We start from the raw sequence: 27416 nt of genomic DNA on the forward strand, positions 1-27416 counted from the left end.
TTGTCGCATTTACATTAATTGGATACCAAGATTCTCTTTGAAAATTCACCCTATATAGAACAAAATGGATTTTTTTTAAATTTATTTGGTTTCTTAAGTATTGCAGTAAGGAGCTCAATGACCTTCCCTTCACAGTTACTTCTACTTCAGAGAAAGGCAAAACCTTATTTACATGTCTGCAGCTGGGTGAGAATTTCCTTCTGGACCCAAGATCTAAGCCTTTCCTTCAGGGAAAGGTATTAATCATCTTTCCACTCTTAGTTACCCACGGTGTCATAAATCTGTCCTTCCAAGATCCCAGTTCAGGAGTTCTTGCACATCAGGACAGAAAAACCCCCTACCAGTATATGAGGTGCTAAGAAGCAATTTTAGCTTTAGAAAGTACAGTGGTGATTTAAAATAATCTGTTGATTTGCCTTCCTTTAAGTGGACAAAACACTTTATGATGCCTGCAATTTCATATGTAGCAAGACCTTTACAAATATGTGGCAGTGATTTGCCATTCCTGAGGTTACAGGGGCCGCAGTTTTGCCCAGAAGTTAGAGTAGGACAGGATAAAAAAGTCTCAAATGTTTACAGAAGCAAAGTGTTGGCTTTCTAATGGTGACTCTGGAAATAAACAAATGAGATCTATTTTGATAGTGTAGCATAGGTTAGACAACTTGGACAACAGCAATGGATTTTCACTTTTGTTTTTGTTTGTGTTCTTCCACAATCAAGTTGCTCCTATTTTCCTGCTTTTTCTTGTTCTTGATTGTAGACAATCTCCCAGAGGGTTCACACTGCTCTTTTGAAGAGGGTCTGTGTGGCTGGACACTGAATGAAACTGCAGCATCTCCTTGGTCTATTCGGGGCTTTTCCAAAATGATTCAAGAAAACTCATTTGTAGGGTCTACTTTGCAAGCCACTGGTGGTAGGTTCTTCATTGTTCTCTTTCCCACTCTATGTGCATGCATATACACAATAGCCTTAAATTTAAGTTTCTTTAAATTGGTTTAAAAATTTTGACATCATTGTCAAATGAACTTCAGCATCAGTTTTATCTATAATAACTTCAAATGTAGCTAAAATTAACTTTGGAACGTGATGCAAAACTTTATATTAAACAAGTTCTGCAAAAAAATTTAACACAACTCTCAGAGACAAAGATTCTGAAAGAAATTATATAATGCATACTTTTTCCCTCTTCCTTCCTCTTATGAGCTGTGCAGTTGCTAAGTACTTCAGCAGCAACATGATAACTGCTGCATCACAAGGTAAAAATTGCCCAACAGAACTGCAGACCTGTTAACTTTCTAAATAAGAAGGGGGGAGGCCAGACCCTCACCTGTTCAGGCTGAAAGTCTGAAGTGTTAGCACACATAAGTTGTGCCTCACAGTTTCCTGCCAAAATGAAGGGTTTCCATACAAGTGTCCTGTTTGTCTCCTGACAGCCTGTGTAAGCTCTCCCTGGAAACAAAGACTGCAAATAAACTCTTCCAGCCCAGTGTTTTACTCAGCAAGTGTCATTGATGCTAATGCTGTAGGAATTAAGAGTGTAGATTGGTGTGTACCTCTGTATGGGAAGATCTTGAATGGTATCTGAGGTTTATCCACTCACATTCCAGTAAGAGGTTTGTTGACTTTTGTGCTGCTGAAATCTACCAGAGTGTTTACTATAACCTCACCACAGACTTGCTCTCAGGTCCTGCTTACACCTACATATGCTTACATACCCGCAGGAACATTAATAATGTTAAAGAGTTTCAAGTGATTACACAAAACAGCAAGAGATCATTTTCTTTTTCACTTTTGTGTTCACAGGACACTTCCTCTACCTGCGAGCAGACAGCACTCAGACAAGTGGTATGGCTAAGGCTTACAGTACCAGCTTGCCAGCCAGTCTTGCCACAGAAGACTACCAGGTGTGTCACTCTTGTCTTAGCACCTTTGTGGAGTAAATCATCAGGCTGTAGGCACTATTTGCACAATTAGCCTGTTCTCCTGTCCCTCTGCACACTCTACACAGCATTGGAAAGCCGAAGAGCTGGCTATACTGCCTAGCTGGCCACTTGTTCAGAACTGGAAAGGAGATGTGAGGTACCTCCCCAGTAAGTGAAAGCAGAAGCCCCAAATCAGTCACTCCTTGTGGAAAACTCCCCAACCTAACTGTACCACTTAGGAAGAGTTACTGAGAGGTAACTCTGAGAGGTGCCAACAGCTTCAGTGTATGGGGCAGCCAGTGTTTGTAGGAAAGGGAGCTGTCTGGTTGGGCCATTGAGTCTTTTAGTACATCTGCTGCTGAGATTTTTCTTCATACATTCTGCAGGACTTGTGCAGAAGTTAATAAACTTGATCGTTTCACTGAGAACAGGAGTGTGAAGTTAGAATGCATTCGATTTTCCAGAAATAGATGAGTATAATAAACTTCTGATGACATTCTTCAGGAATTTCATAAGGTTAAGGCAACCTGGCCTTGATAAAATCACACAACTTGCCTTGCAGCTCTGAGATGCTGGAATTAAAAATATTAAATAATATTGTAGTCATAACACGTAGGAAAATTAAGCTGCAAGTTTGAGCTGGAGTCCAGTCTTGCTAGGGGAAAAAGAGAAAGTTTTGATGTCTCCTAATGAGAGCTGGGAAAATAAATACAGTGCAGGTGCCAGAAATGTAACTTTGGCATTTTTATTTATTTATAAATCCAGGTAAAATATGCTGGGTACAACATAACAAAATAAAATGTGTTTGGAGACAGGTTTACAAAACCAAGAAGGGAGAAGTCATAGCTGTTGGTTGTTGTGTAAAGGCCACAGGAGATCTGGATCCATTCTCTCCTCCACTGGCAAGGATTTTAGGCCACATGGCAGGATCAAGGAACTTCTGTGGCTGCTCTTTGCAGAATCTGTGTGTGCTCCCTTTCCTGTCAGCACTGGAGCTCTCTGTGACATTGAGGACAACTGGGGTATTCACAGCAGTGGTAGAAATGGCAACTTTTTCTTGCTCTGTGGCAAATTGGAAATGCTTGCTCCAAAGAAAGAGGAACAAGTCCTGCTTCAAGACATTCTTTGGCCTGCTGATTTTGTTTTTCACTTGCCTTGGGAGTGCTGCAATTCAGATGGTGCCTATGAATTGGAGCAAGTAAATGGACTGAGGTTTTCTGCCTCTAGAGACAGTTCTTGTTTAAAAGGTATTTGGGGCAGGAGAGCTCTCCCCTCAGCGAAGGCAATAACAAGAAAACCAGTTCTTTCACCCAGATGGTGTCAGAGGCTGTGGATATTGTCATCAGTGGATGAAGAACAGCTGCTCAGCAGGAGTGCCAGTCTGGATCTTCCCTGAGAGAATTCTGTGCTAGTAACAGTGCTGAGTCAAATACAGGCAGTGAGTGGGAGTTTAGTGATGTCTGTCATTAAAGAGTTTGACCCAGACTTGGAGTTTTGGTGTTTCAAATTCCCAGGGAGGGGAGAAGTTACTATCTTTCCCTTTTGTCACAGATTACCATTCTTTTCCTCTTCTTCCTCTGTTACAGATTCAATTTTCAGTGCATGTTTTTGGAAGCTACAATGGTACAGTCTCCTTCTCTCTCAGAGAAGAGATAAAGGGAGCTCCAGTCACCTTGCCAATGTGGGAAAGGGCAGGGAGCTGGAGCGACCACTGGTTTCTCATCACCTTACCAATGCCAGTGCTTCAGAACCGGTAAGAGCTCCCCTGTCAGCAGCCAGGATTATCCCTATAGGTTTAGTAAATGGTTCCTATCTTCATTGTGAAGTGTCACTTTCATTCCTGCCTTCTTTCAGAGCTGTTTTTGAGTGACTCTGCTTGCTCAGGAAGTATTCTGCCGTAAGTGCATATCTTTGTGCACATGCACAGCTTAGCTCAACACAAGCCCACACCATGTGACTGCACTTCTGTGCAGCCTCAAACAGTACTTAAGTTTTGGGAACAGCAAGCATCTGTACTAAAAACCCTTTAGCAATCTGAGAAAGCCAGTGCACTCACAAGGCAAAGTGCTCCCAGCAGGGGAAGAGCTGCATTAGCATAGCTGCACTTCATACTCCTGCAGTTAAAAACACTCACATGAGTCAAAGGGATGGTAATCCCACAGTTTAGCCAATAGAGCTGTCCAGTTTAGGATCTGTATCAGTGCAGCCTGGGCAGCTGGAGATCCTTCATTGCCACATTACTGATGCAATAGTTTCAGAAAAAGACTGTTGCCCAAATGAGCCTTGCACTAAAGTTTTCATGGGCTTAGATGAAGAAATACAGTGCAACACTGGTTTTCAAATGAACTGAAATATTGAAGATTTAAAGAATTTCCATGCAATCAAATTTAATTCAGGCATTTCTCCTCCCTCACCTAGTGTCACTCAATCTCAGGCCATGTAGCTGGTGTTGGTAGTTGGTTTGTTTTTTTGTTTGTTTGTTTGTTGTTTTTATTTTTTTGCTGTTGTTGTTGTTGGGTTTTTTTGGGGTTTTTTGTGTTCCTGAGGAAGGCTTGTTTCACATGAAACTTAAGGAAAAAAAACCTCTCCAAGTCTATACAGTGAATATTATAAATGTTGCTCTACCCTCTTTCTGGTTTAATTTCCTGATTACCTTTGGTGTTAGTATTACCAAATGATCACATACACACCTTTGCCATGAATGACTCCTTTAGGGTAGGATTGGTCTGCGTGCTAGTACTGTATTTAAAATTCTTGTCTGACACTATCTGAAGCCCTGAGGATTAGTATCTGTTTAGTTAAGAATATGTAAAGTATGGCCAGTGAATTAGTGCAAAACAGCTCTTTTCTCTGGACACTCTACTGTGGACCTGTATGCAGCAGAGACCAAGGGGCCCTTCAGAGCTATTTAAGACTGTGCCTCCTCTGATATACAGTCCCTTATGCTTGTTCCCTGAGGCCTCCAATTTCTGTATTGGCCCTTAATTCTGAAGCAAAATGGACCTTAAGTGGCAGAAGGGGAGTGGACAGCAAGACACTTTTTTTGAGCACTAGCCAGAATGGCGTGAAATACAAATTGATATTCAAATGTTCAAATACTGTAATGTTTGAAAAAATTGAGCACTTAGGCAAAATAAAAGATGTAGTTAGGTTTATGCATGCATTAATTATTACAGTCTGTTTCAAGTAGTTCTATCTTGTTTCACTTCATGTAACCTTTCTGTATGACATTTTCAAATTTAAAACTGAGTGGCACAACAGTGACGATCACTGTGAGTAAGGATGGAACTGTTCAGTCCAGAAGGCAAATCTGTACCAGCTGTGATACCCAGTGACTGGCAGACGTAATAAGTTGCCATTTGCTACACTGATCTATAACAGACACAGAACAAGCACACACTTTGCTAGAAGGTGCTGAAGCTATTTCCCCAAGAGAGGAAACCCTGGTCTTTGTGCTCCCAAGACACAGTCTCCATCCCAGTCCTCTTATCTTGTTTCCATGCTCTACTCCTTCTGTCCTGTCTTACCCACTGCTGTGGGCACTTGTTGCCTTTCTTCCTTGTTTCCATATACTTGGTCTCTCGTTCTTTTGTTTCAGCCTCCAATTTGGGAAACCATTTTATCTGTCTCATGCCTCTTGTTGTAATTTCCTTTCTGAACTCCTACCTGCTTCTTGTTTCCATCTCTCTTCTAGCAGCTGCTGTCTCTGTGTGTTTTTTAGTTTGGGGTTTTTTTTAATATGAAGTCTCAATCCCTTCCCTGCATTTCCTTTCTCCTCTTAGCTATGTCTTGTGTGCTTTCATTTCAATGATCCCAGACCTGCAGTAAAGGTTTATTCCCAGTGCTCCTGTTTGACTGGCTATTTAATCCTTTCTGTAGATCTTGGGACCAAATCCCCTGCACACCAAGTCCAAACCCCTCTGCTGTAAAATTCCCAGTGAACTCCCAGTCTCTCTCCAGGATAACCCCTTGTTAACTCTGGATTCGGTTCAGGCAGCTTTTTTTTTTTTCCCCTCCTGTTTGGCCAGAATCAGCAACACAAAGAAAGGCTGGGGAAGAAAATGTTTATCCATTAACTTGGAAGGGTAGTTCTCACTTCATGTAGCTGAAGCAGGACCTGACATGGTTCATAGTTGCACTGCCTGGAAAGTACCATTTTGCCTGAGACTTTCAGATATTCAGGGAAGAGGAAACTGCAGGATTAAAAAAAAAATACCAGGCATGGAAATGTCAGGGATTTAAAAATTTCAAAGTTATTTTCTTAAAATTTTAGCTGATTCTCATTCGTGTGAAAAAAATCACCTCATGTGACTCTCTTCCTCCCAAATTTCAGATCCCACTTCCAATACCTAGTAGCACAGAGTGCTTAAAAAGTTTGTGTGTTTTTTAGTTTGGGGTTTTTTTTAATATGAAGTCTCAATCCCTTCCCTGCATTTCCTTTCTCCTCTTAGCTATGTCTTGTGTGCTTTCATTTCAATGATCCCAGACCTGCAGTAAAGGTTTATTCCCAGTGCTCCTGTTTGACTGGCTATTTAATCCTTTCTGTAGATCTTGGGACCAAATCCCCTGCACACCAAGTCCAAACCCCTCTGCTGTAAAATTCCCAGTGAACTCCCAGTCTCTCTCCAGGATAACCCCTTGTTAACTCTGGATTCGGTTCAGGCAGCTTTTTTTTTTCCCCCTCCTGTTTGGCCAGAATCAGCAGCACAAAGAAAGTCTGTTCTTAATTAAACAATTAATGTTTATCCATTAATTTAGAAGGGTAGTTCTCACTTCATGTAGCTGAAGCAGGACCTGACATGGTTCATAGTTGCACTGCCTGGAAAGTACCATTTTGCCCGAGACTTTCAGATATTCAGGGAAGAGAAAACTGCATAAAAATACTGGGCATGGAAATGCCAGGGATTAAAAAATTTCAAAGATATTTTCTTACAATTTTAGCTGATTCTCATTCATGTGAAAAAAAATCACCTCATGTGACTCTCTTCCTCCCAAATTTCAGAACCCACTTCCAATACCTAGTAGCATAGAGTGCTTAAAAAGTTAAGAGCATTTTTGAACATGGTTAGAATCATGAATCCCTGCATTGCCTCATCCTCAGCACTCACAAAATGTTTTGACTGCTAGAAAAGTCATACCAAATCACCCAAAATAGAAAAGTTCAGCCTAAATCACTTTAATGTTAGTGAACTTGAAAACAATTGTAAACAGAGGTGTGTGATAAACATTGCTGGACAGTTTTACTACAGTTTGGTATAAAACTTCATGAATGACTATTCTGTGTATTTATGGGTGTTGTCAGCTTTCCTTGGTAATGCAAGCTCTAGCAATGCTTAGTTGCCAGGTTATTTGCTAGTGAAGATTTTGAGCTGGCATGCTGTTTTTCTGTATCCCAAATCTTTGGGAAACTCATGTCTTTCTCTGGCTGTAGGAAAATGCTGTGCTTTCCCCTGGTTCCTTAAGGGGATGGTAGGCAGCAGTAAAGTGGGTAGGAAGGGGATAGATCACCCAGGGAGAAGAGTAGGCATGAATTGAGACATAACAAGTTGCAGTCCATGAGCTGCTTCATGAGGCCAGAAGTAGAGAAACCTTAGCAAAAAGAACAAGGTCCTCCTTGTTCTTTGACATGAAGGCTCTACTTAGGTATTTTTTAGCAACACCTTCATCCAATGAATTTATTTAATAGGAGAAAAGGAAGATGCAGTTTGCTCATCAGCCTCCCACTTTGGCATCTAGCTCCTTTGGAAAACTGCTTCTGGTGATTGGCTGGCAAATTCACTTACTTGGTTCACACACATAGGGAGAAACAATGCTATCAGGAGAAAACCAAACAAGCAGAAGACCAGACAACAGAGAGCTGGAGAACATAATTTGTTGGAGTCAGCAAAATGAGATAAATGAACAGGAACACTGGAAGCCCCTCTGGCTAAAACAGCATTGAGTTCAAAAGACAAATTCCTCTCTTTTTTCTGAAGTTAAGAGGAAGGGGAGGCATACAGAGCCTAGAGGTTACAAAATGTTAATTCTCATGCACTAGGGGCAGAGGGGGGTGTCATTCCTCAAGGTCCCCCTTGCACTGTTGTTCCTCAAGGTCCCCCTTGTACTGTTCTGCTTCCCCTTGTGGAGCAGAAACCTACCTGGTAGTGCAGTGCCAGGGACCCTTGTCTGCTCTATATCCATGGACCAGGCACAGCAGGTTGACCTGACCAAGGGTAGAATGCCATGTGAGTGCCTTAAGTAAGAGGTAGGATGTGATGCTGTGCCTATGCCTGTCCTACAAGGGCCCTGGTTCTGGGCTCAGGGTGCTCTGACTCTCTTCCATCAGATAGATGGGGGAATTATTGTCATTTGTCAGTGGATTTATACACAAGGTTTGAAAATGCTCTTGCTAAGCCTGCTGTTGAAGAAGAGGGTTTCTGTAGGAAGGGGATCTGATGAAAAATTCCACCACTAACAGCTAAGAGGTCATTCAACAGACCCTTGATTTGCATTTGCTGTACTTACTCCCAGAGTGCTCAGATCCTGAAGGTGTGGATGCTTTCATTTAAGCACAAGGGGTCATTCTTGAGTTGAGGTAAAAGCAGTTTATCCCTAAAGATTTTTATGCAGCCATGCAACTAACTGTGGATATCAACCAACATTTGGTTGGTGGGTGGAATGCACACACATATTTTATTGCCACTAATTTGGGACAAGTGTGTTTCTAGGCTGAATGATTAATGTGTTAGACAGGTCAGTGCTTGATCTCTCATAAATCATCATTGAGTTTTACCAGAGACAGCAATAGAGGTCCTGCCCATATGCTTTTAATAAGCTCTAAATGGACTGGACATCAGACATCTGTTTATTTCTGAAAGTCAATGAAAAACAATTCAGTTCTATCCATTAGAAGGAGGTCCCTCAGCTCCTTTCTTTCTTCCTTGTGAATTCAGAGGGTAGCAATACACATGGACGTGACAGTGCTCCTAGATTAGGAACACCTGGTCATATTGGAAAAAGATGAGACAGCCCAGGGAGCTAACTCTTCAAGGAATTATGGCTGAATTTATAATGTCCTACCCTTCTGAAATAAACTCATGTCACCTTCTGAGTTACATGGCTGAGGATCAGGCCCAAGACATTTGGATATTCTGCTCAGTTTTTACTCTATCTCTTTGGGGGTGCAAAGTAGGAGAAAAAATTTTCCTCCAGTCTAATTCCCTGTTTTTAGTAATTGAATATGGATAGTTATTTGTGTATAAAAAGCAGTGGGGGAGAGTTTCTTGTATGTATGTGCAGATAGCAGGGGAAGTAGGGCTCTCATTCTTGTTCCCCATTAAATGAGAAATTGTATGAATGTTGTGGCACTTACAAGGGGTTCATATGTGTCTAAGACTTAGAGCAAGCCCTTTTGGCTGCTTGGCTGGACTTGTCTGGAGGAAAACTCCTAAATATCAATGATGTTTTTTCCATTATAATTGAACATTGTATTTTTAGGGAGGTTGTTTGTTTGTTTGTTTGTTTGTTTTGGTTTTCTCTCTACTTAGTCCTTTGTTGGTTTTCTCTAAAATGTCTATCTTATTGCAAAGGTTTCAACTGGAACTCCTGGCAACCTGGGGCTGGAATTCCCAAGCTGACATTGCTGTCGACAACATTACATTCGGCTTGGACTGCTTCACTGACGGTGAGCCACAAATGTTGCAGAATCCCCCAAAAATTTAGGTAGTGTAATCAGCACTACCGCAGGTCCAGGACACACATTCTGTTCTCCCCACAGAGTGTGCATGGATCATTTGTGTCAGCTTTTTCAGCATAATGCCATTATATCTCAGACCTACTGAAGATTGCAAGTAGAGGCAATTTTACTCTGTGTCAGAGTCTCCCAATGCTCTTTTTTTCCTCTAAGGTGGGATATTCTGTATCACATAGTTGAGACCTGTCTGTGTGTCTTGGCAAGAAACACTAAACTTATTCCTTAGCCCTAAATGGAGGGATTACATCACACTCTTTTTCTACAATCCCTGCTGATCTATGCACCCTGGTAATTGATACCTGAAACAAATTTGTTGAAGTTGAAGGTGAAAGTCACCATATTTTTCTGGAGAAAAGGAAGAAAATGAAGGAGTAAATTGACTCTCTGACAATATAATTTAGATTACTCCAACAAGTTTGTTCTACTCTGTAAGGAGGTGCATTAGCTATCACTGCCAGATATATAACATCTTTCCTTTGCTTTATTGCTGTGAACGTGACTGACAACTATTCCAGACAAAAAGGGAGCCAGTGGTACCTTTTGAAACATGCTAGCAGGAGCTGTAGTGGATTTTCTAAGCAGAAAAGGGGAAAGAATTTAGGTACTTGAAGTACTTGCAAATATTAGAAACGACTTTATTTTGTCTCTGGGGGGGAAAAAAATGCCCTTTTGCAAAGGAACTGGAAGATATGCAACACTTGAATGGTGAATTTTGTTGCAGACAAAATGTGGATTGGTGATATTGTGCCAATCTACATGTCACTGGACTCGATATTTGGGGTCATAGCATGTCTCTGGCTAGCTGTAGCCAAACATAATGTATGGGAAGGCTTATGTCAAAATAGATGTGTTAAAAGCTCATCAACAGAAACCACTATTCCTTTTCATCCTTTTCTGGTTCAGTGTCCTGTTCTCTGTGACTTTGTTCTGTGAGCACTGAAACCACTCTTCTATAAAATGCTGAGTATGCACTGTTTCACTTGAAATTAAGAGGAAAAGCTGATCCTTATGGTAATTTTGTTTTTTCACTCCAGCTCTTTACAGTCCTCTCTCCCAACCTCCATGCTAGCAGTTTGTTTTGGAATCTTGAGGAAGGTGAAGGGGGAGAGTTCAGATGCACTTGGGCCAGCTGATGTGCACCCACCTGCTGGAGTTTACTGCTCTCAGATCCTCCAGTTTAGCCACAACATTTTGCTGGGAGTGATGTAGGTTTGGCAAACAGGTGGGGTGTAAATGCCCCTGCAGCAATGTTATCAGAGCTCATCCATTAGACCACCCAGGCTACTCCTTGTTTTCAATTGGGATGAATTGCGCTGATGTCCAGGAGCAGCTGGACTTACCCTACCCATCTGAAGGCACGACCCAGAGATGTGTGAGTCATGCAGAAGAAACATACTGATGTCCAGGAGCAGCTGGACTTACCCCATCTGAAGGCACGACCCAGAGATGTGTGAGTCATGCAGAAGAAACATAGCACGACAGAAACATTTCTCGGAAGCCTTGCACTTGCCACTATTCCTTGAATCCTCTTTGCAAATTGACGTTTTCTCGCCTCTGAGAGCAGCCCCCTTGTATTTGTCTTCTCATGACTTTAATTCAGTTAGGTTACAGAGAAGCCCAGCAGCTCTGCTGTATTTTCAGTAATGAAATTACTTCTCCCTGGCAAGGACAGGTTTCAGATGTCAGAGACAGAGCCAATTAAAATCCAAGCAGTGAATTCTTTTCATGAGGGCAGCAGGAAGGATGTATGGCAGGAAGGAAGGATTTGCTGCTTGCTAAGATGTAAATATTATTTTCTCCATCTATTTCAATCTTGTAGTTCAACTGTACAAAAAACCCAGTACTGAATGAAAGCTGTTTTTGTATGCAAGATGGGAAAGAAGGTGAGGTTTTCCACAGACCTTAAAATTGAGAAGAAGGTTCAGTAAGATTTAAGTGAACAGCTGAGTAGTGAGGGCAGCTCAAGAGACATCAATAAGGACAAAACCCAAACAGACCATTCTTTGGATGGCAGCTCCTGGGCATTGACAGATGTTTTTCCCTGTGAAAAGGGTGAGGCAAAACCATATTTTGGCTTATACAATCACCTTGTGTAAGACAGTGTCACAGTCTGGATGGCATGTCTGGTTCATTGTGAGAATTTCAGGCAGACAGGCATAAAGATACTTAATAGGTTCAGTGAAATAGTGCTTATATAGAAGAGGTCTGAATTTTGAGTGTTTTAACATCAAAATGTGGACTAGCACAGCAAATAGAAAGCTGATAGTTGAGTTGCCCTTCTCACTGCCTTTACTATTATCTTTTGGTGCTCTAAGCATTGTATTGTTCCCATTAAGATCACAGGTCTGTGGTCTATCAGTATCTACTGCCCTGGCCTAGAAATTTCAGTCTGTGCATCGTTTTCAATTTCCCAGACGTTTGCTTTATAAATGGCAAGACTGTCCAAAGAGAGCTTTTGTACAGATTGCCTCCACTTCCTGATTTTAGAGTCCCTGATTCAGCAAAGTCTGATTTTCAGGAGTACTGCGATCATCATTAGTGAGGTGGAATCTCTGAGGAGACAATTCACACCTTGAGGATCCTGTGAGGCATCTTACTGTGATTAATCTCAGCTGCCAGATCTCTATGTCCATTTTCACTGTAGTTACAGTGAATGAGTATTGAAGCAGTGAATGAGTAAATTATTTTTGCTCTCTGCCTGCAGAAGATGTCTCTTTCTCCTTTACACTTCCCTCTGTCTCATTTTAATGGGGATATCAGTGTTAGCTAAAACCTGGATAAAGGAAGTCTGTGCTCTTTACATTTTTTAATGTAGGTACACCTTAATATGAATTAATTCTTATTCCCTTCTATTCACTCTACTGTCAACATGTTGGCTGTTAGAAGAGGAAGTGGAAACTAAAATAGACTGAAGCACCAGCCCGTGGTCCCAGGCTACATTAGGTTTGTAGAAAATGCCACCTTACAAGTTTGTGTCTGAGAGTGTATAAAACATCAGCCTTTAAAGCATTAACAGCTCATGTGGAGAGGGCAATGCTCAGCCCGTGGTGCAGCTGATCTGCTGCTTAGTGCAGAGGAGACAGAAAGTTTCTCCTGGAGAGCAAGGGTTTGAGACTGTTTGGAAAAGGAGGAAAGACTGTTTGTTTGGAAATGAGGCATTGCCTTAGGATACTCATTGGGATGCCACAAAAAAATCCATGCAGACACACAGATCAACTCTCTGTTTCAGAGAATGATTTACATTCCTTTGCTCTGGAAAACATAACCAGACTTCTGGTACATCGCAAAGTGTCTGAAACTGTTGTGACCTTTGGAATTTGTAATTCAGTGCAGGCCTTGAGGAGCATCTTTTCTGACCATGCATTGTATTTTTCATTCTGTTTTCCTCCTTGCATTTGATTAATTTCATTTGTTTTTGGGTTAAGTTCATTTTTCACTGGCTTGACCACTTCATCCATTGAAGTTCTCCCTCTCAGCATGGGCAGAGTGTGTCAGTACAAAGCTTTCTTTTATTTCCATGCATCAATGTGCTTTCAGTGAGACCTGGGGGGAATATTCTCAGGAGTAAAAGCTCAGCAAGGTCTCCATGCTTCAATTAGTTATTTGGCCTTTCTGACACAGCTAACAAGGGTGTTAATTATTGCTATTTAGAGCAGTGGCTTTGTGGCAGAGATAATTGTCCATCTGGAACTGAGTGAGTCTCTTTTCAGTAGAGTATCAGACAGCTGTTAGATTCTCACAACTGGAACAAATTGAAATATTTGTAATGTTTTTCAACTGATGGAAAATTTCAGTATTAAATTAACTGAGGGCTCACAAAATGGAAAAAAGCCTGTCCTTTTTCTTAGAGATTTTCCAATTAAAATTGGCGTAAAAATGGGTAATTTAACTATTGAAACAGGATGCTTGCATATTATGAAGCAAGGCTTCCTTATTATTTTTTCCTGTTCTAAGGCAGCTTTGGTGTTGTGGTGTTCTCAATATATTCAGATTATTTGGATCAGCAATTGATTTGAAATTCCTCCTCTCTAAGAATGGGCTGGTTTTCAAAGGCCTGTCTCAGTGGTCAGAAATGTATGGTTTTGCTCTGTGACTTTCAAAAAGGTTTGTCCAAAGATTAGTAGCTTGTGACAAGGGTATGCTTCTGCTACTTAATTGCGTATGTTAGTGAGGCATGTAATTTTATTTAATTATTTATTCTCTAAGTGAGCTCTCAGGTGCTCAAAGTTGGTTGCTGAGGTGGGAGTGATCTGTTAGGCTGGGTTACTTGCCATGGCACTATTCAGAACCAAAGACAATGATTTTGTCACCACTCTCCTTTACACCTGCAGTCATTTGACTGTCCAGAATTGTCACCTGCCTGTTTGACCAGCAGAACATCAATACCTGGTATCTGTTCTCCCACACTACATTTTCCCTAAAATCTCCTATAATCACCGCTATGGGAAACAGCAGACCAAGGAGCTTATCCTGCATGGGATAATAGGAAGGGTCTGTGTTTATGTGAAGACCTACTGCTTCAGCACAGATACATGTAGGTTACCTAAGCCATGGGCTCAAAAGAGTAATAAAAATTATGATTGCTTAAAACACCTTTTCTACCCAAGGTAATATTTACTTATCTTAACCATATGGTTGTATTTAATTAATTCATGTAGTCTTTCAATTTTCTATCACTCTTTTCTACCATCCTCCCACCTCTTTCCTCTGTTTTACAAACTATTGCAGGAAGACAACCAAATCATTTTGGTGGAAAACGCCAGTACCCACGTGAGATTAGTATCCTGGATGAACATCTTCTGAACCCTCTGGAAGAGCCCTCCCTCCCAGGTACATGGTTCTGTGCTGAAAACCTGTCTCCTGGCTGTAAAAGGTGGCTCCATTCCTGTCTCCTGTGTGTGATCTGCCTGCCTACAGCAGTGAAGCAACTATATATAATCCAAAGATGCCAAAGATGTGGAGACTGTGTCAGGTAGTCTCTCCAGGTTTGGCTATAGACAAGCAGTTTGCTGGAGCCCAGCTCACCAGTCCTGAGAAGGCAGGTCCTCTTTAAAGAAAAGCAGAATCTCTTCAAGTGAAAACAGAAGCTGCATGACTCAGATTCAGAGTGCATGGAAAGGCAGCTTAGAAATAAAAGGCATAGACCTGTACAGAAAGTTGGGAGTAGAAAGAGTGCTGAGCACTGAAGCTGAATAAAGTGAGTGTAGAATAGTGATGTAAAGATGAAAACCCAGGAAGAAGTAAGTAAGGATGAGGAAATCCACTGAAAAGAAAAATTGGATGAAAAATTGGAGAACACGGGAACACTGGGGACTAATTTACTGGTAGTGGTAGAGATCCACTCTGGAGGACAGATAAGAATTGTGTGGATGAGAAGAGGTACCTAAAGGAGAAGGTGAGAAGATGTTTTCTTGAGGCTGTTTTGCAGCAAGCAAATACCAGTGTGTGACCCAGCTCCTGAAGGCTGTGTCCACCTGGAATGCGACAAACTGTACTGCTGTCTGTTCCCATTAGCTCAGGGGAATGCTGTAATGCAGCTGAAACTCATACTGCATTGATCCATCTGCATGTTCACAGGATGTTGGGGGTAGTTTTGCTTGCTGTTTTCTTTAAATAAGATTGGAATTTTTCTTTTAAAAGTATGTAATTTTTACCTCTATTTTAATCATTCCACTCTTAAGCAGTCCTACTTTTGACCCTGGCTTTTGTGCACAAACTGCATCACACAGTTTTTAGATATGTTACTGAAAAGTCTTATTCTTAGGCCTCATCTAATTCAGTGGAGAAGATGGAGTTGTTTGGAATGGTTATGAAATGGAGAACACCTTTATCTGCTGCACTGTTGTAGAAACAAAAGAATAATGCTTAATGAGAACCAGGAAAGAAAATTATTGGGGAAGAAGGGTCCCTACAAGTGGTAGCAAGAGGCTGTTCCCTGTCTGTTTCTGCTGCCACAGGTTTCTTGTGCAAGCCTGAGACAAGTCTTTTCAAACTTTCACTGTGTTTCATAAATGGTCACTAGCTGTAATGACAGATGTTTTGAACCCTTGTCTCTGTGTACATGGTTTAGTTCTCATTTGGAAAGTTGAACATCTTCTTGCTTCAAACTGGCACTGAGAGGAGGAATTTGATAATGTCTGTGAGACACTTGGGTAAACCCCTTCTTAGAAGTTCAGTCCATCTCCCCTTTTCCTTTCCCCCCCTCACACCCAACTGATAAAGTTTATCTTCAGCCCATGATTTATCAAATAGTGTGCAGGAAATAACGTGAGAGAGGAGAAGAGCAAAAGCAACCATGACAAAGCAGTAGTTGTGCTATGACTAGAAGAAAGTGGATATAATGTAAGTACTGAGAAATGCAGGGAAGCTCACATCTGACTCAACTCTTGTTTTGGTCACAGGGGACACAACTGTTGTTCTCTGGTGGTTCTCAACATGTGGTGCCAGTGGTCCCCATGGGCCGACTCAAGCTCAGTGTGACAGTGCCTACAAGAACAGCAATGTGTCAGTGACTGTGGAGAAGGAGGGCAGGCTCCGCGGAGTGCAAGTCTGGAGAGTGCCAGCCACAAACAGATACAGGTGAGGATCAGTGTGTGCTGGGGGGCAGCCACCTCTAACTGCTTTTTGTTTGTGGAGTTTTAACAAGCACAAGTGTGGGACCACCTGTGCTTGTTAAAACTGGGTGGAGGGGACAGAGAAGAAATAGGAGCAGTAGTTATTAGGATATATCTGAGCTACTGTGAAGCATGGAAGGGTGAGCAGAGATGTAGAAGAGATCAGAAGAGGAGTGAGAGTGGGCATGCAGCCAAGGAATGTTGCCATCATCTCAGTCCTGTAGTCTTACACTTCTGGGCTACACCAGCTCATGCTATTTGTTCCTGCAGTCTCTGTTTCCAGTACTCAGGTGAAGGTTGGTCTGTCCTCTTGTGCAGCCTAGCTACATGGGTCTCAGACAAAGAATAGTCACAAGCTGCTACAGCAGGGGAGCCTGCTCTGGAGAAATGTGTTTGGAAGTGAAGGCTGGGAGACCTTGTAGTTGGATTTATTTTGGGAATGAGAATTGTGAGAGCTGTTTCTTCATTTATTTACTTTGTCTTGCAGGATTTCTGCCTATGGAGCAGCCGGGGGGAAGGGAGCCAAAAACCACAATAAGAGGTCCCACGGGGTCTTCATCTCAGCCACCTTCCACCTGGAGAAAGATGAGCTGCTGTACATCTTAGTGGGGCAGCAGGGGGAGGATGCCTGCCCTGGGGTGAGGGCCATGAAGCACATGTGGGCAGAGACCTTGCAGATACTATTCAGTGGGTGGTTTGGGGTTTGGTGATAAAATATAGAAATCCCAGAATCCAGCAAGGAAACCCAGTCAGGAAACAGGAAAGACACAATAAAAAAAGTTAGAAAGAATCTGAAAACAGATATAAAGAACACTGAAAAGAAAAACGATCCCAAAATGCACAAAAAAATATGAAGCCTACAGAAACTTTGCCTTAAGTCCCTGGTGTTTGAAAACAGTTCTTTATCAGATTTCTTGTGCTTATTTTAAGCAGGAGGCTCCTAGGCAAGTGATGTGCTCCCTCTCTTGTTTTTCCACAGTCCAGGGTTTTTGCTGTCTGCCAGGATTTTCAGAAAATTTACTATTATTTATGGAATCATCCAGCAGTGTGGTGGCTGCACTGTGTTACATAGTCTTCAGGCTTAGAGACTAAAGTCTGAGTCCAAAGCCTACCAAACCACCGAGAATCTTCCCACTAACTCCAGCAGCCCCTGAATTAGGTTTTTGTGATGATAAAAAAAAACCTCAAGAGAAATGGAAATTGGTGACATGAACATGTGTGTGTCCTCAAAATGCTATACCAAATGATCTGAAAATACTTTTATCATTTAGGCTCAAAAACTACCTCTTTTCAGCATCAGTTTTTGATACTGCCTTGTTCCAGAGATGCTGTTAACCCCTGGCCAAGAACAAAGCTGTTTTTCCTCACAGACTGGTGTGTTTGGGGATGCATAAACCACTCCTGTAGGCATTTGAATTTACTGTTTACTTTCCCACAGGAGATGATGTGTTACCCAGATGCTGCAATGGACTCTAAACCCACCCTTTCTTCACTTTATATAGTAAAAGAATCATATTTATTTAAATAAAAGATATATTTGTGTGTCTGCAGTTCTCTTTTCAGTGCACTCTCTAGTCTTAGGTCATAATCTGAAAAGTTGTTTATTAATCCCTTGCATTTCATAATTTGTTCTCCAAATTGCAAGTTACAACCCATCACTATCTCCCTTTGGCAGGTGCTACTGGAAAAAGTTGTAGTTAATCTTTCCTACTTCCATAGCCCAACTTTCTTTGGCTTTGAAAATTGTGATGAATCTGTATATTGGGTGACTAATGTTTGTTTTTCTTTCTCTGGAGAAGTTCTGCAGCTCCAAACCTTGATTCTCTCTCCTCAGATTTACCACAGTTGTTTTGCCCTGGTCTTTATCTACCTTGCCATCTTTTGTTCTCCTGTTTAAATTAACCAGACAAATTGCTCCACCACCTAAGAAAGGCCATGCACCATTACTAACAGAATTGAGAAAGAGCTCTCCCTCTGTCAATTTACAACCAGTCTCAGTCTTGGGATGAGATGCAATGGGCAGAAAATGGAGCATGTTCCACCTGAGTGTGATGAAGAACTTCTTTGCTGTGAGGGTGACTGAGAACTGGAACAGGTTCCCCAGAGGGATTGTAGAGTCTCCTTCTCTGGAGATAGTCAAAACCCAACTGGACACAATCCTGAGTTACATGCCCCAGAGAAGTCTACGTGAGCAGGGAAGTTGGACTGACTAGATGACGTCTCATTCTGCATGAATGAGAAGACGCAGGCAATAAGACTGGTGCAGGAATAGGAAACTGTCTCCAAATTACTCTTCTAAGATGTAGCAATAGATTATTCTCAACTACCTGTGGGTCACCTTTCCGTTGTGCATTTATCTCCTTGAGAAATAAACAGTAAATGTGTCAGTAACAAAGTTCTCAGAATTAATCCATAATCCAAAACATTTAAATGTTTGGGTTATAAGAAGTTCTAAATATGCAAAATATTGAATATTTAATTAATGTGAAATTAACAATGAGTTATTACATTTTTTCCTATATGCATCTCTATTTTCATTTTCATGTGTAATGTGAGTTTGCAAATCAGAAGTCATAGACAGATCTAGCCCTCAGCTGTCAGTCCTAGCAGAAAAGGTCACTTTCTACAAAGATAATCTACGTACTGCTTTATATATGTCTAATATGCATGACAAGCATTATCACATTATTACACTGAAATACACAGACAAGTCTGAAGACTTGGATTTTGCTGATATCTGACTCCATTTCTTGTCTCCTTTCAGGGCAATCCTGAAACTCAGAAGATCTGCTTAGGAGAGTCATCTCTCATTGAAGAAGATTACAAAAAAAAAAGGGACCTAAAGGAATGGGCTGGAGGAGGTGGGGGTGGAGGAGGAGCAACCTACATCTTTAGAGTAAGTATTTCCTCTTTGCATTCTGCCTGAGCAGTGTCCAGCAGAGCAACTAGCTCTCACTGTCAGTCATGGCATATGATAAACAGTTATTTTAAAAAAGATTATGAAAAATGAATCTTTCTCTTCTGCCTCTCTCTCCCTCTCGTCTTTCTGTCTTTCTTTGGTTTTTTAGTTGTTTATATCTTTTTATATCCCTGCTTGTATTTATCACCTTCATTAGGCTAGCTGAACTGGTTCCTCATTCCTTAACAGCTCAGATGTGGGAATTGCACCAGGATCCCACTTTAATACTGGCAGCAGTCTTTAAAAATGAATCACAAAACCTTGACATTCAGTTAAACAGTTACTTTTTTACTCAGGAACATGATGTGAAATATTTTTGTAATGATTCTATGAGACAAGCAGTAGCATTGCCCTGGTCTTAGGCCACTCTTCTTTGGGATGCTTTCATCATCTTTGATAAATTTGTGTGAGTTGGCATATCCAAGGGATGTGAAGTTTTTCTGATGTTTGATGGGGGGTTTTCCAGCAGAAGGATGGCATTTTCGAACCTTTGCTCATCGCAGCAGGAGGAGGAGGAAAGGCCTACCTGAAGGCTCAGGACAACTCCCTGGATGATGTACCCCTGGAGCAATATGAGAACAGCACCTCGGTACCTGGAGTCAGTGGGAGGACTGGGGCAGCAGGTGAGACACTAAAACCTCACAAGGTCTGATTCAGGTGGCTGAGTACACATGTCCTGTAGGCATGAAGTGAAGGGCTTCTTTTTCAGCCTTTTGGAATTTTTCTGCTGCAGTAGTTTTTAGAAATACGTTGGCAGTCTGTAAGGGATATCTTCTTATATGTTTTGTCACCAGAAAAAAAGATAATGCACAGGACAGCTAATGAGTGCTCCAGTAAGGGCCATTCCACAGGAGGACTCCCCTCTTCTATGAACTGAATTGGGGAAAATGATGTTTGGGGGATGAGCCTGCTCCCTCACACTGTAACAATGGCCTTTGAAGAGAAGATATTTTCCCCTTATTCCCCTCAAACCCTAACAACAACAATTATATTATGGGAATTATAATGGAAGCTTATTTATAATCTTGTGATGGCTGTGTCTAGAATCCATTTCTAAGAGATAAAAAAAAATCTGGTGGTTGCCCGTCTCCTGCTGTAGTAGGCTTACAGAGAGGCCACTAAAGTGAGATGTAGAAATCCAATTTATTTTTATTTCCTTGAGGAACTCAGCATATTACATGGCTGACTGCCCTAACCAGTTATCCTGAAGGGGAGTGGTAGGCTCCTTATTTTCTTAACACCACAAGGAACTGGTGCTGAGGTGTTGGTTTATGCAGCACATACCACAGGTTGTGCATTAGATTTCCTGGTTTGTTATTGCCCATGGCAGCAAGGAGCTTGTCTGTATATTCTTTTAAACTTAAAGAAAAGTTCACCCTGAACTAGGCACTTAAGAAATTAATAAGGACTCATCTCTGTCTCTCTACAAAGCATCTCTGCTTGTGCTTCTCTCACCTGTTCTTCTTTTCTTTTCTCACTCTCTGACTGAAGGTGGAGGTGGTGGCTGGCAAGATGAGAGTCTGCTTCCTCAGGCTGGGAAGTCCCTTCTGGAAGGTGGAGAAGGAGGTCAAGCTTGCCCCCAAGCACTAGCCAAGCTCCAATGGACCACCTCTGGTGGTTTTGGTGGAGGAGGAGGAGCTTGTACTTCTGGGGGAGGAGGCGGAGGGTACAGAGGTAAGCCTGCTGGGGCAATAGCCATGGTGACTAATTTTGTGCCCTTCAGAGCACCTGCAGGTCAGGGAGAGTGCTCTTAGTGCAGAGGTGCACGACTGCAGGAGGTGAGGCACAAATACTTCCAGCTGAACAGTATGAAACCTACCCTGCTCTCCACCATCTCTCCATAACTGGGGAAATAAAGTGTTCCTATGTGATTTAGTGTTTGGAAGGTGTGATGAATCACCCACTCCCAAGTTACCTGTGGAAAATGTTCCATTTCTTTTTTCTGTTCAAAACAAATACATTTTTACCTTGCTGAACTGAGAAACCTACATTAGATGAAGTCACTTCACTAACCTTGGTACTGGCTGGGTCAAGTGAGGGTTTGACATTGTACTATCCAATATCACTGGAAGGTTGCAGAGTGATCCTAGTGATAATGGGAATGAATGCAACCCTTCAGAGACATAATATTTTTTGCAGCATGCAGCACTGATCTACTAGCCATACTCTTCTCTCCCCAGGGGGACATGCCTCTGATAGTGATGATCTCACAACTGGTGGGCAGGATGGCATCTCTTTTGTGAACCCCATAGGAGAGATCTTCTTGCATCCCTTGGCAGGTACAATATTGTTCTTAATAATTTCTTTTCTTCCTCCTTTTTCCTTCTTCCTCTCTATTTCCGCTTTCCTCCTCACTCTTCTGTCTTTGTTTTCTGTTCATTTCATTAAAGCTTATTTCACGCTGCAGGTCAGATCTTTAGCTGTGGTCATCTCTTTAAGTATTTCCATAGTGCTCTTTTTTCTCTGAATCTCTAAACCAGGAGAGACACCAGTCATCAGGTTCAACCACACATCCTCAGTCCCCGACTTTTCCAGGTCAATTCACTTCAAGGCCTCTCTGTTTGCTTAAGGAACCAAATATCTTCTTCCCTACTGATCCCCATCAGGCATCTGACATGTCCACATTGTGTTGGACTATCTGTTCTCCTGCAGAGAAGGAGAGAAGTTGTAGGTACCTGCTGGGTTTTGTTCTGTTGGTTTTTTTTACCTTACTGGAACAAGATAGGAAAAACTGAACTAAGCCCACCTGTTGTGTCTGATTCCTTGTTCAGCCATGGAGAGTCATGGTGAGGTGGAAGTTCAGATCTATCTTAACTGCAGCCACTGCCACTCAGACAACTGCAAGCGGGACCCTGACACCAACCTGCCAGTGTGCCAGTGTGAGATGGGGGCTGTGTTGGCCAACGACAATGTCACCTGCACTGGTAAGTTAAGAAGCTTTAGCCTCACTGGATAACATCTCTATTCTTTATATCATATCTCCTTCTGGCTTTTTTGATGTTCAGTTCCTGAGTTACTGCTTGTGGATCCAGTGGACAAGGTGTTATGAGAAATGTCAGTCAAACATAAGACTGAAAATTCTTTCTGACCTTTGCTTACATGCTGAGCTGCATCTCTGCTAGTATCTCCAGCATTCACATTTGGGTTAGGCAGGAGGTAAAATATCTGTAAAGAGACGTGGTGTGAATTTCCTGAATGGGCTCAGTGTATCAGATATTTAAGCATAAATACCTCTCTAGGATAACGTACCACCTACTGCTGAGTTATTTAATCCACAAATTGCTTCCTTCCACAGCAGTTTCCCACTGTGCCTGTCAACTGATGCCTTGTACTCACACTTATTTCCTTTCACAGTCTCTTGGAGCTCCAAAACATCAAGACTGTAGACATTTTCAATTTATGAGTAGTGATATTACCCATTTATAGAACTGAAGAATATATAAGAAATCTGTGTTTTATCAGCTTGTGTTCTATCTTCACAATGATTTTTAAGTTATTTAGGTACTTTTTCAGCCTTCAGGGCTGTAGAGGGATTTGTTGTAATTTTTATGAGATGCTCTGACCATGATCTCCATACTGTTTTCTGCAATATAAGCAGCCATCAGAGGGATGCTTTACAATAGCTCTTGTTGTTTTCTGATTAATGCAGCTCTGTTTTTATTCTTCCAGTGCCCCAGGGTCCTATACCAGAGGGACAGCTGCCTCTCCCCCTCCTCTTAGCTGTGGTGTCTGTGATTGTGGTGCTTGGGATGATCCTCACTTGTGGCAGCCTGTCTATCAGTAAGATACACTTACTTCTTATCACCCTTTGACCTGGATTTTTCCAGCTAAATTAGGCAAAAGGAGCCTACCTGGATATGTGCCACTGCTTTCAATACTTGGAGCCAAAGAGTTGTGGTCTCCCAAGTGGATTGGAGGAACAGGGAAAAAGAAATGATAGGAAATATCACCACCCACAGTTAGGCACAAGCATAGTCCCAAAGGGCAAGGACTGCTCTTCCCCAGTATTTGCCACAGAACAAAAAGTTAGGGAAGCCTTCTTAGCAGGTGTTTTCATAGCAGCCACTGCAATACCAGATGAAATCACAACCTGTAATTAAATATATAATTCATTCAAGGAGATGGTTTACTTTCTGGGACTTGATGTCAGCAAAATATCTTGTGGAGCACTCTTCCTCAGCCAATGCACAAAGCAGCATAGGAAACCCGAGCTGTTCCCAGGTGATTAGGTGTTTGCAGGAATAACACTGTTTACATATCCAGTACTAAATCACTGAAGACTGTGAAGAAGAGCATGATACAGCAAGCCAGAGATGTTTCTAGACCATTTATAATTATGAGATTGGTGTCATTCTGTTCTGTGTGGCCAGCATTATCTCTTCTGTCCAGTTATAGATCTGGTTTGTGTATTTTTATTCATCTCTCCATCCACAGTTTATCACCTGAAGAAGCAGCAGCTGGAAGGATCCAGAGCACGACTGCAGAGCCCAGAATATAAACTGAGCAAAATCCGCACGTCTGTCATCATGACTGATTACAACCCCAACTACTGCTTTGCAGGGAAGGCTGCCACTCTGAGCGAGCTGAAGGAGATCCCACGAAAGAACATCTCTCTGCTTCGGTGAGAAAACAAGGCCCACCTCTCTGGCTAACTGCAAAGCACCCAGTCCAAGTCAGCCAAAATACAACAGATGTGATGCTAGCTATGTTCTCTAAGATAATTAGGTTCCATAAAGTTCTCAAGCAGAAGTGTAAGATCGTGAGTCTTCTGTTCCATGTTCCCACACACAGGTATTTCACCTCTACTGTGATTGTGTTTTTATTGCTCTTGCTTCTTTGCAGTAGTTCCCTTCCAAATCTATAGCAGTATGTCTATTTCAGAATTTCCTATCACAAGGAAATTTTCTGTCACAAAGAGAGATACATATTAAGCTGATCTTCATCATCCAGATGATACTGATCAAAGTTATATAAACTTTAGAAGGAACAATTTGATCATTCTTATGTCTTATACAATCTCCTGAAGACATCAGTCTGCAGTCACCTTATTCCATTGCTCTCAGTTTTTCTTGACTTTCTTTTGCTGTATTTGGTGATGGACCCTAGGATTGAGCAGGCCTATTTTTTCATTCAGAACCATCAAGGATCCAACCTCCCTTTTTTAGTGATTGTGACAGAAAGTACTGATAAGCTTCTTTCAGAAGGTTTGACATGAAATTAAAACTCTCTTTTTGATTTGTATTGGACTGAATGAAAAGAAGAGCTTGGCCAGCTCTGGATCCAAGGACATAAAACATCTGTTCCCCCTCTTCTTTTCTTCCAGGGCGCTAGGACATGGTGCATTTGGTGAGGTTTATGAGGGAACTGTGGTAGGCATTGCAGGAGACCCCAACCCTCTACAAGTGGCTATCAAGGTCAGTACCCACAAATTTCTTCTACAGCAACAATTACCCACAAGAGCCATGTTATCTTATCATTATTCCAGATAGAAATGCATGTGTATCACATGTATAATGGCATATACACATGTGTGATGCAGGCTTGGACATATTGCTGCATCCAGGCTTTATCAGCTTTGATTTGAATGCTATCTCACAAGTTTTTCCACATGATGTACTTAAAAATCTGTGTTGTTTCTCACTTACTTCCCTTTATACTGAGAGCAGTGCTTTTCTACTGTATGTGAAATTTTCTGTTAGTCTTTTGATATTGCACAATGTTAAGGATGCTGTTGTGAATATATATTGCAATTTCACAATAATTTCTCTGTCATTAGTGGCAAAAGAAATAGGCTGGTTTTCTCTGAAATTGCTGCTGTTGCATCAGGATTTGTCAATTACTCAGCCCTGAAGTTAAGGATGCTCATATTCTGCTTCTGTTATTTTATAAGCTTGTGACTCAGAGAAACAAATATGTTTCTGTGAGTTCTGGTCAAGAACATAGCCTTCATTAATTAAAAAAAAGTTCTACTGTTGTTCATCCTGTCTTTCATGTCATGAACTTCCCTGTGCCACTGTACAAATGTGGGTGAAAACAGGACACTAATTAGCAGTTGGAACTGCCCAACTCAGTTTCACTGTCCAGACTGGAAGAAGCACCAGAGCACAGTGGCAAGCAGAAGGAGAGCAGCATGTCATTCATTTGTGGTAATCCAGTTCATCTGTATCAGCAGAAGATGTCCAAATCTGCTGGCAGGAAAGGAAGCTACAGGGACATGTGACACAAATATTTAAATCAAGTGGCTGTGCGTTCACATGACATGCAAGTATGTGCTACAATGTAGACACAAAGAAAGGGGAGAATAAATAACAACTGTCATTTAAAAAACCTTTCTAGGTCTGAATGTCCCCATCTAATGTTTTTCTTGATGTGTACCTGAAGAATTTTTTTTTCCAGAATTGTGCATAGAGTTCAACTCACACACACACATACAAAATTTGAAGTAGGTCGCTGTTTCCTATCCTGACTTTAACTAACAAATGGGTCACATGCAGTGCAATAAACTGGGCACTGAAAGGACAAGCCCCTGCTCTTAGGTTCCTGAGGTGATTTACATGTTACATGCTCATTCTTTTCTTTTTTTTCCTTTTTGCTCTGGTGGTCACACAAATATTCTCAATTCCTTGATCGATGGCCCTCACTGCCTTTACTTCTCAACAGACCCTGCCAGAAGTCTGCTCTGAGCAGGATGAGATGGATTTCCTGATGGAAGCATTGATTATCAGGTATAGTTTAAGGGGCTTTTTAATGATAGTGGGCAGGGAGAAAAGAGTAATGCAGGTAATCATAGAATCCTTTATTCCCTTGCCTGTGTTCAGAAAATAAGTTCAGTCTTATTTTTCACCAGATGGCATTTTAGTAACATATGAGGTACTACTTGTTTATCTCAAACAAGATAACTGAGGTTCTTTTGTTGCCTGTCTCTGGTGCTTTAACACCAGTAGGCATCTTGGCTGCACACAGCAGAGGGATGGAGAAGAGAATCAGAAGGACAAGAAGGCTCATGGTTGAGATAAAACCAGTTTAATAGGTAAAATCTGTGTGAGCAAATCAAGCAGCATTGAAGAATTCATTCCCTACTTCCCATAAGCAGGCATGTGTTCAGCAATCCCAGGAAAGCAGGACTCCATCATGCACAGCAGCTCCTTGGGAAGACAAATGCCAAACTCTGATTGACCCTTTCCTGTCCTCCTCCTTTCCCCAGCTTTTATAGCTGAGCATGACACTATGCAGTATGGGATGTCCCTTTGGTCATTTGGAGCCAGCTGTCCTGGCTGTGTCCTCTCACAACCTCTTGTCCTCACAGACTTGTCGCTGCAGGGGAGGTGTGTGTGTGTGTGTGTGTGAAAAACCTTAATGCTGTGTAAGCACTGCTCAGCAGCAGCTAAAATATCAATCTGTTATCAACACTGTTTTCATCACAAATACAAAATATAGCACCATATGAGCTACTGTGAGGAAAATTAACTCTATCCCCCCCAAAAATCATTACAATTTAACAAAAACTTTGGTTGATTTGTTCTGCTGATCCTGTTCAAAGGAGTCAGAAGGTACAACATTTTTGTACAAACATGTTCTGCATTTGATTTGATGTCTTTGCAAGCTTGACAGAACCTTTATGACATCCTGTGTGCATGACCCTCTGACAGTGAATCATAAGATCTATAAAATCTTCTTTGAAAAGATAACAGACAGCCATTCATATTACCACCTGCACTTTAGGTAATCCAGCCTTAGAATTTACTTCATTAACAGAAATCCATAATCTGAAAACAATAGTAGGATCATGGATGACTTTAAAATAGTAGCACAGTCAAGGTTAATTGTAAGTACTTGGAATTTATATATTTTTAATTTGTGCAATGTGAAGTTCCTCTTCTCATTGTCTAGCCCAGCTCATACTTAGATGCTGGTTTGCTGCTATTAAATCATTAATCTCATGACACAGTGCCACTCCCTACAGTCTGCAAGAAATTTGGTATCTGAACAGGAGGTAACATTGATGTGTTTTTTTAAAGAGCAATTTTAATCAATTAAGGAGTGCCTTGATTCACTTAGTAGCATGACTCTTTATCTTCCCCAACTTCCTTTCTATTTTTAGTTCCTTTATTATCCAGGTAATCATTATCTAAGGGAAGATGCTGCTGTCTAATGACTGAGTCTTACTGTGCTTCGTGACAAGCTCAGTT

General features: G+C 41.5%; 1 protein-coding gene across 1 annotated transcript in view; it reads left to right on the plus strand.

Annotated features, from left to right (window-relative positions):
• The window catches only part of LTK (leukocyte receptor tyrosine kinase), a 95264-nt gene that overhangs the window by 53672 nt on the left and 14176 nt on the right, over positions 1-27416 (plus strand). The window contains exons 7-22 of the mRNA XM_039704825.1: positions 761-913; positions 1804-1904; positions 3509-3675; positions 9491-9585; positions 14383-14484; positions 16056-16233; positions 16756-16906; positions 19033-19164; positions 19694-19850; positions 20719-20901; positions 21408-21506; positions 21999-22151; positions 22897-23007; positions 23662-23848; positions 24551-24641; positions 25888-25952. Coding sequence (XP_039560759.1) covers positions 761-913; positions 1804-1904; positions 3509-3675; positions 9491-9585; positions 14383-14484; positions 16056-16233; positions 16756-16906; positions 19033-19164; positions 19694-19850; positions 20719-20901; positions 21408-21506; positions 21999-22151; positions 22897-23007; positions 23662-23848; positions 24551-24641; positions 25888-25952 — 2125 coding nt within the window. The remainder of the gene's footprint in view (positions 1-760; positions 914-1803; positions 1905-3508; positions 3676-9490; positions 9586-14382; positions 14485-16055; positions 16234-16755; positions 16907-19032; positions 19165-19693; positions 19851-20718; positions 20902-21407; positions 21507-21998; positions 22152-22896; positions 23008-23661; positions 23849-24550; positions 24642-25887; positions 25953-27416) is intronic.

The sequence above is a fragment of the Passer montanus genome, unplaced genomic scaffold (assembly GCF_014805655.1).
Source record: "Passer montanus isolate IOZ18808 unplaced genomic scaffold, ASM1480565v1 scaffold18, whole genome shotgun sequence".
NCBI classification, from domain to species: Eukaryota; Metazoa; Chordata; class Aves; order Passeriformes; family Passeridae; genus Passer; species Passer montanus.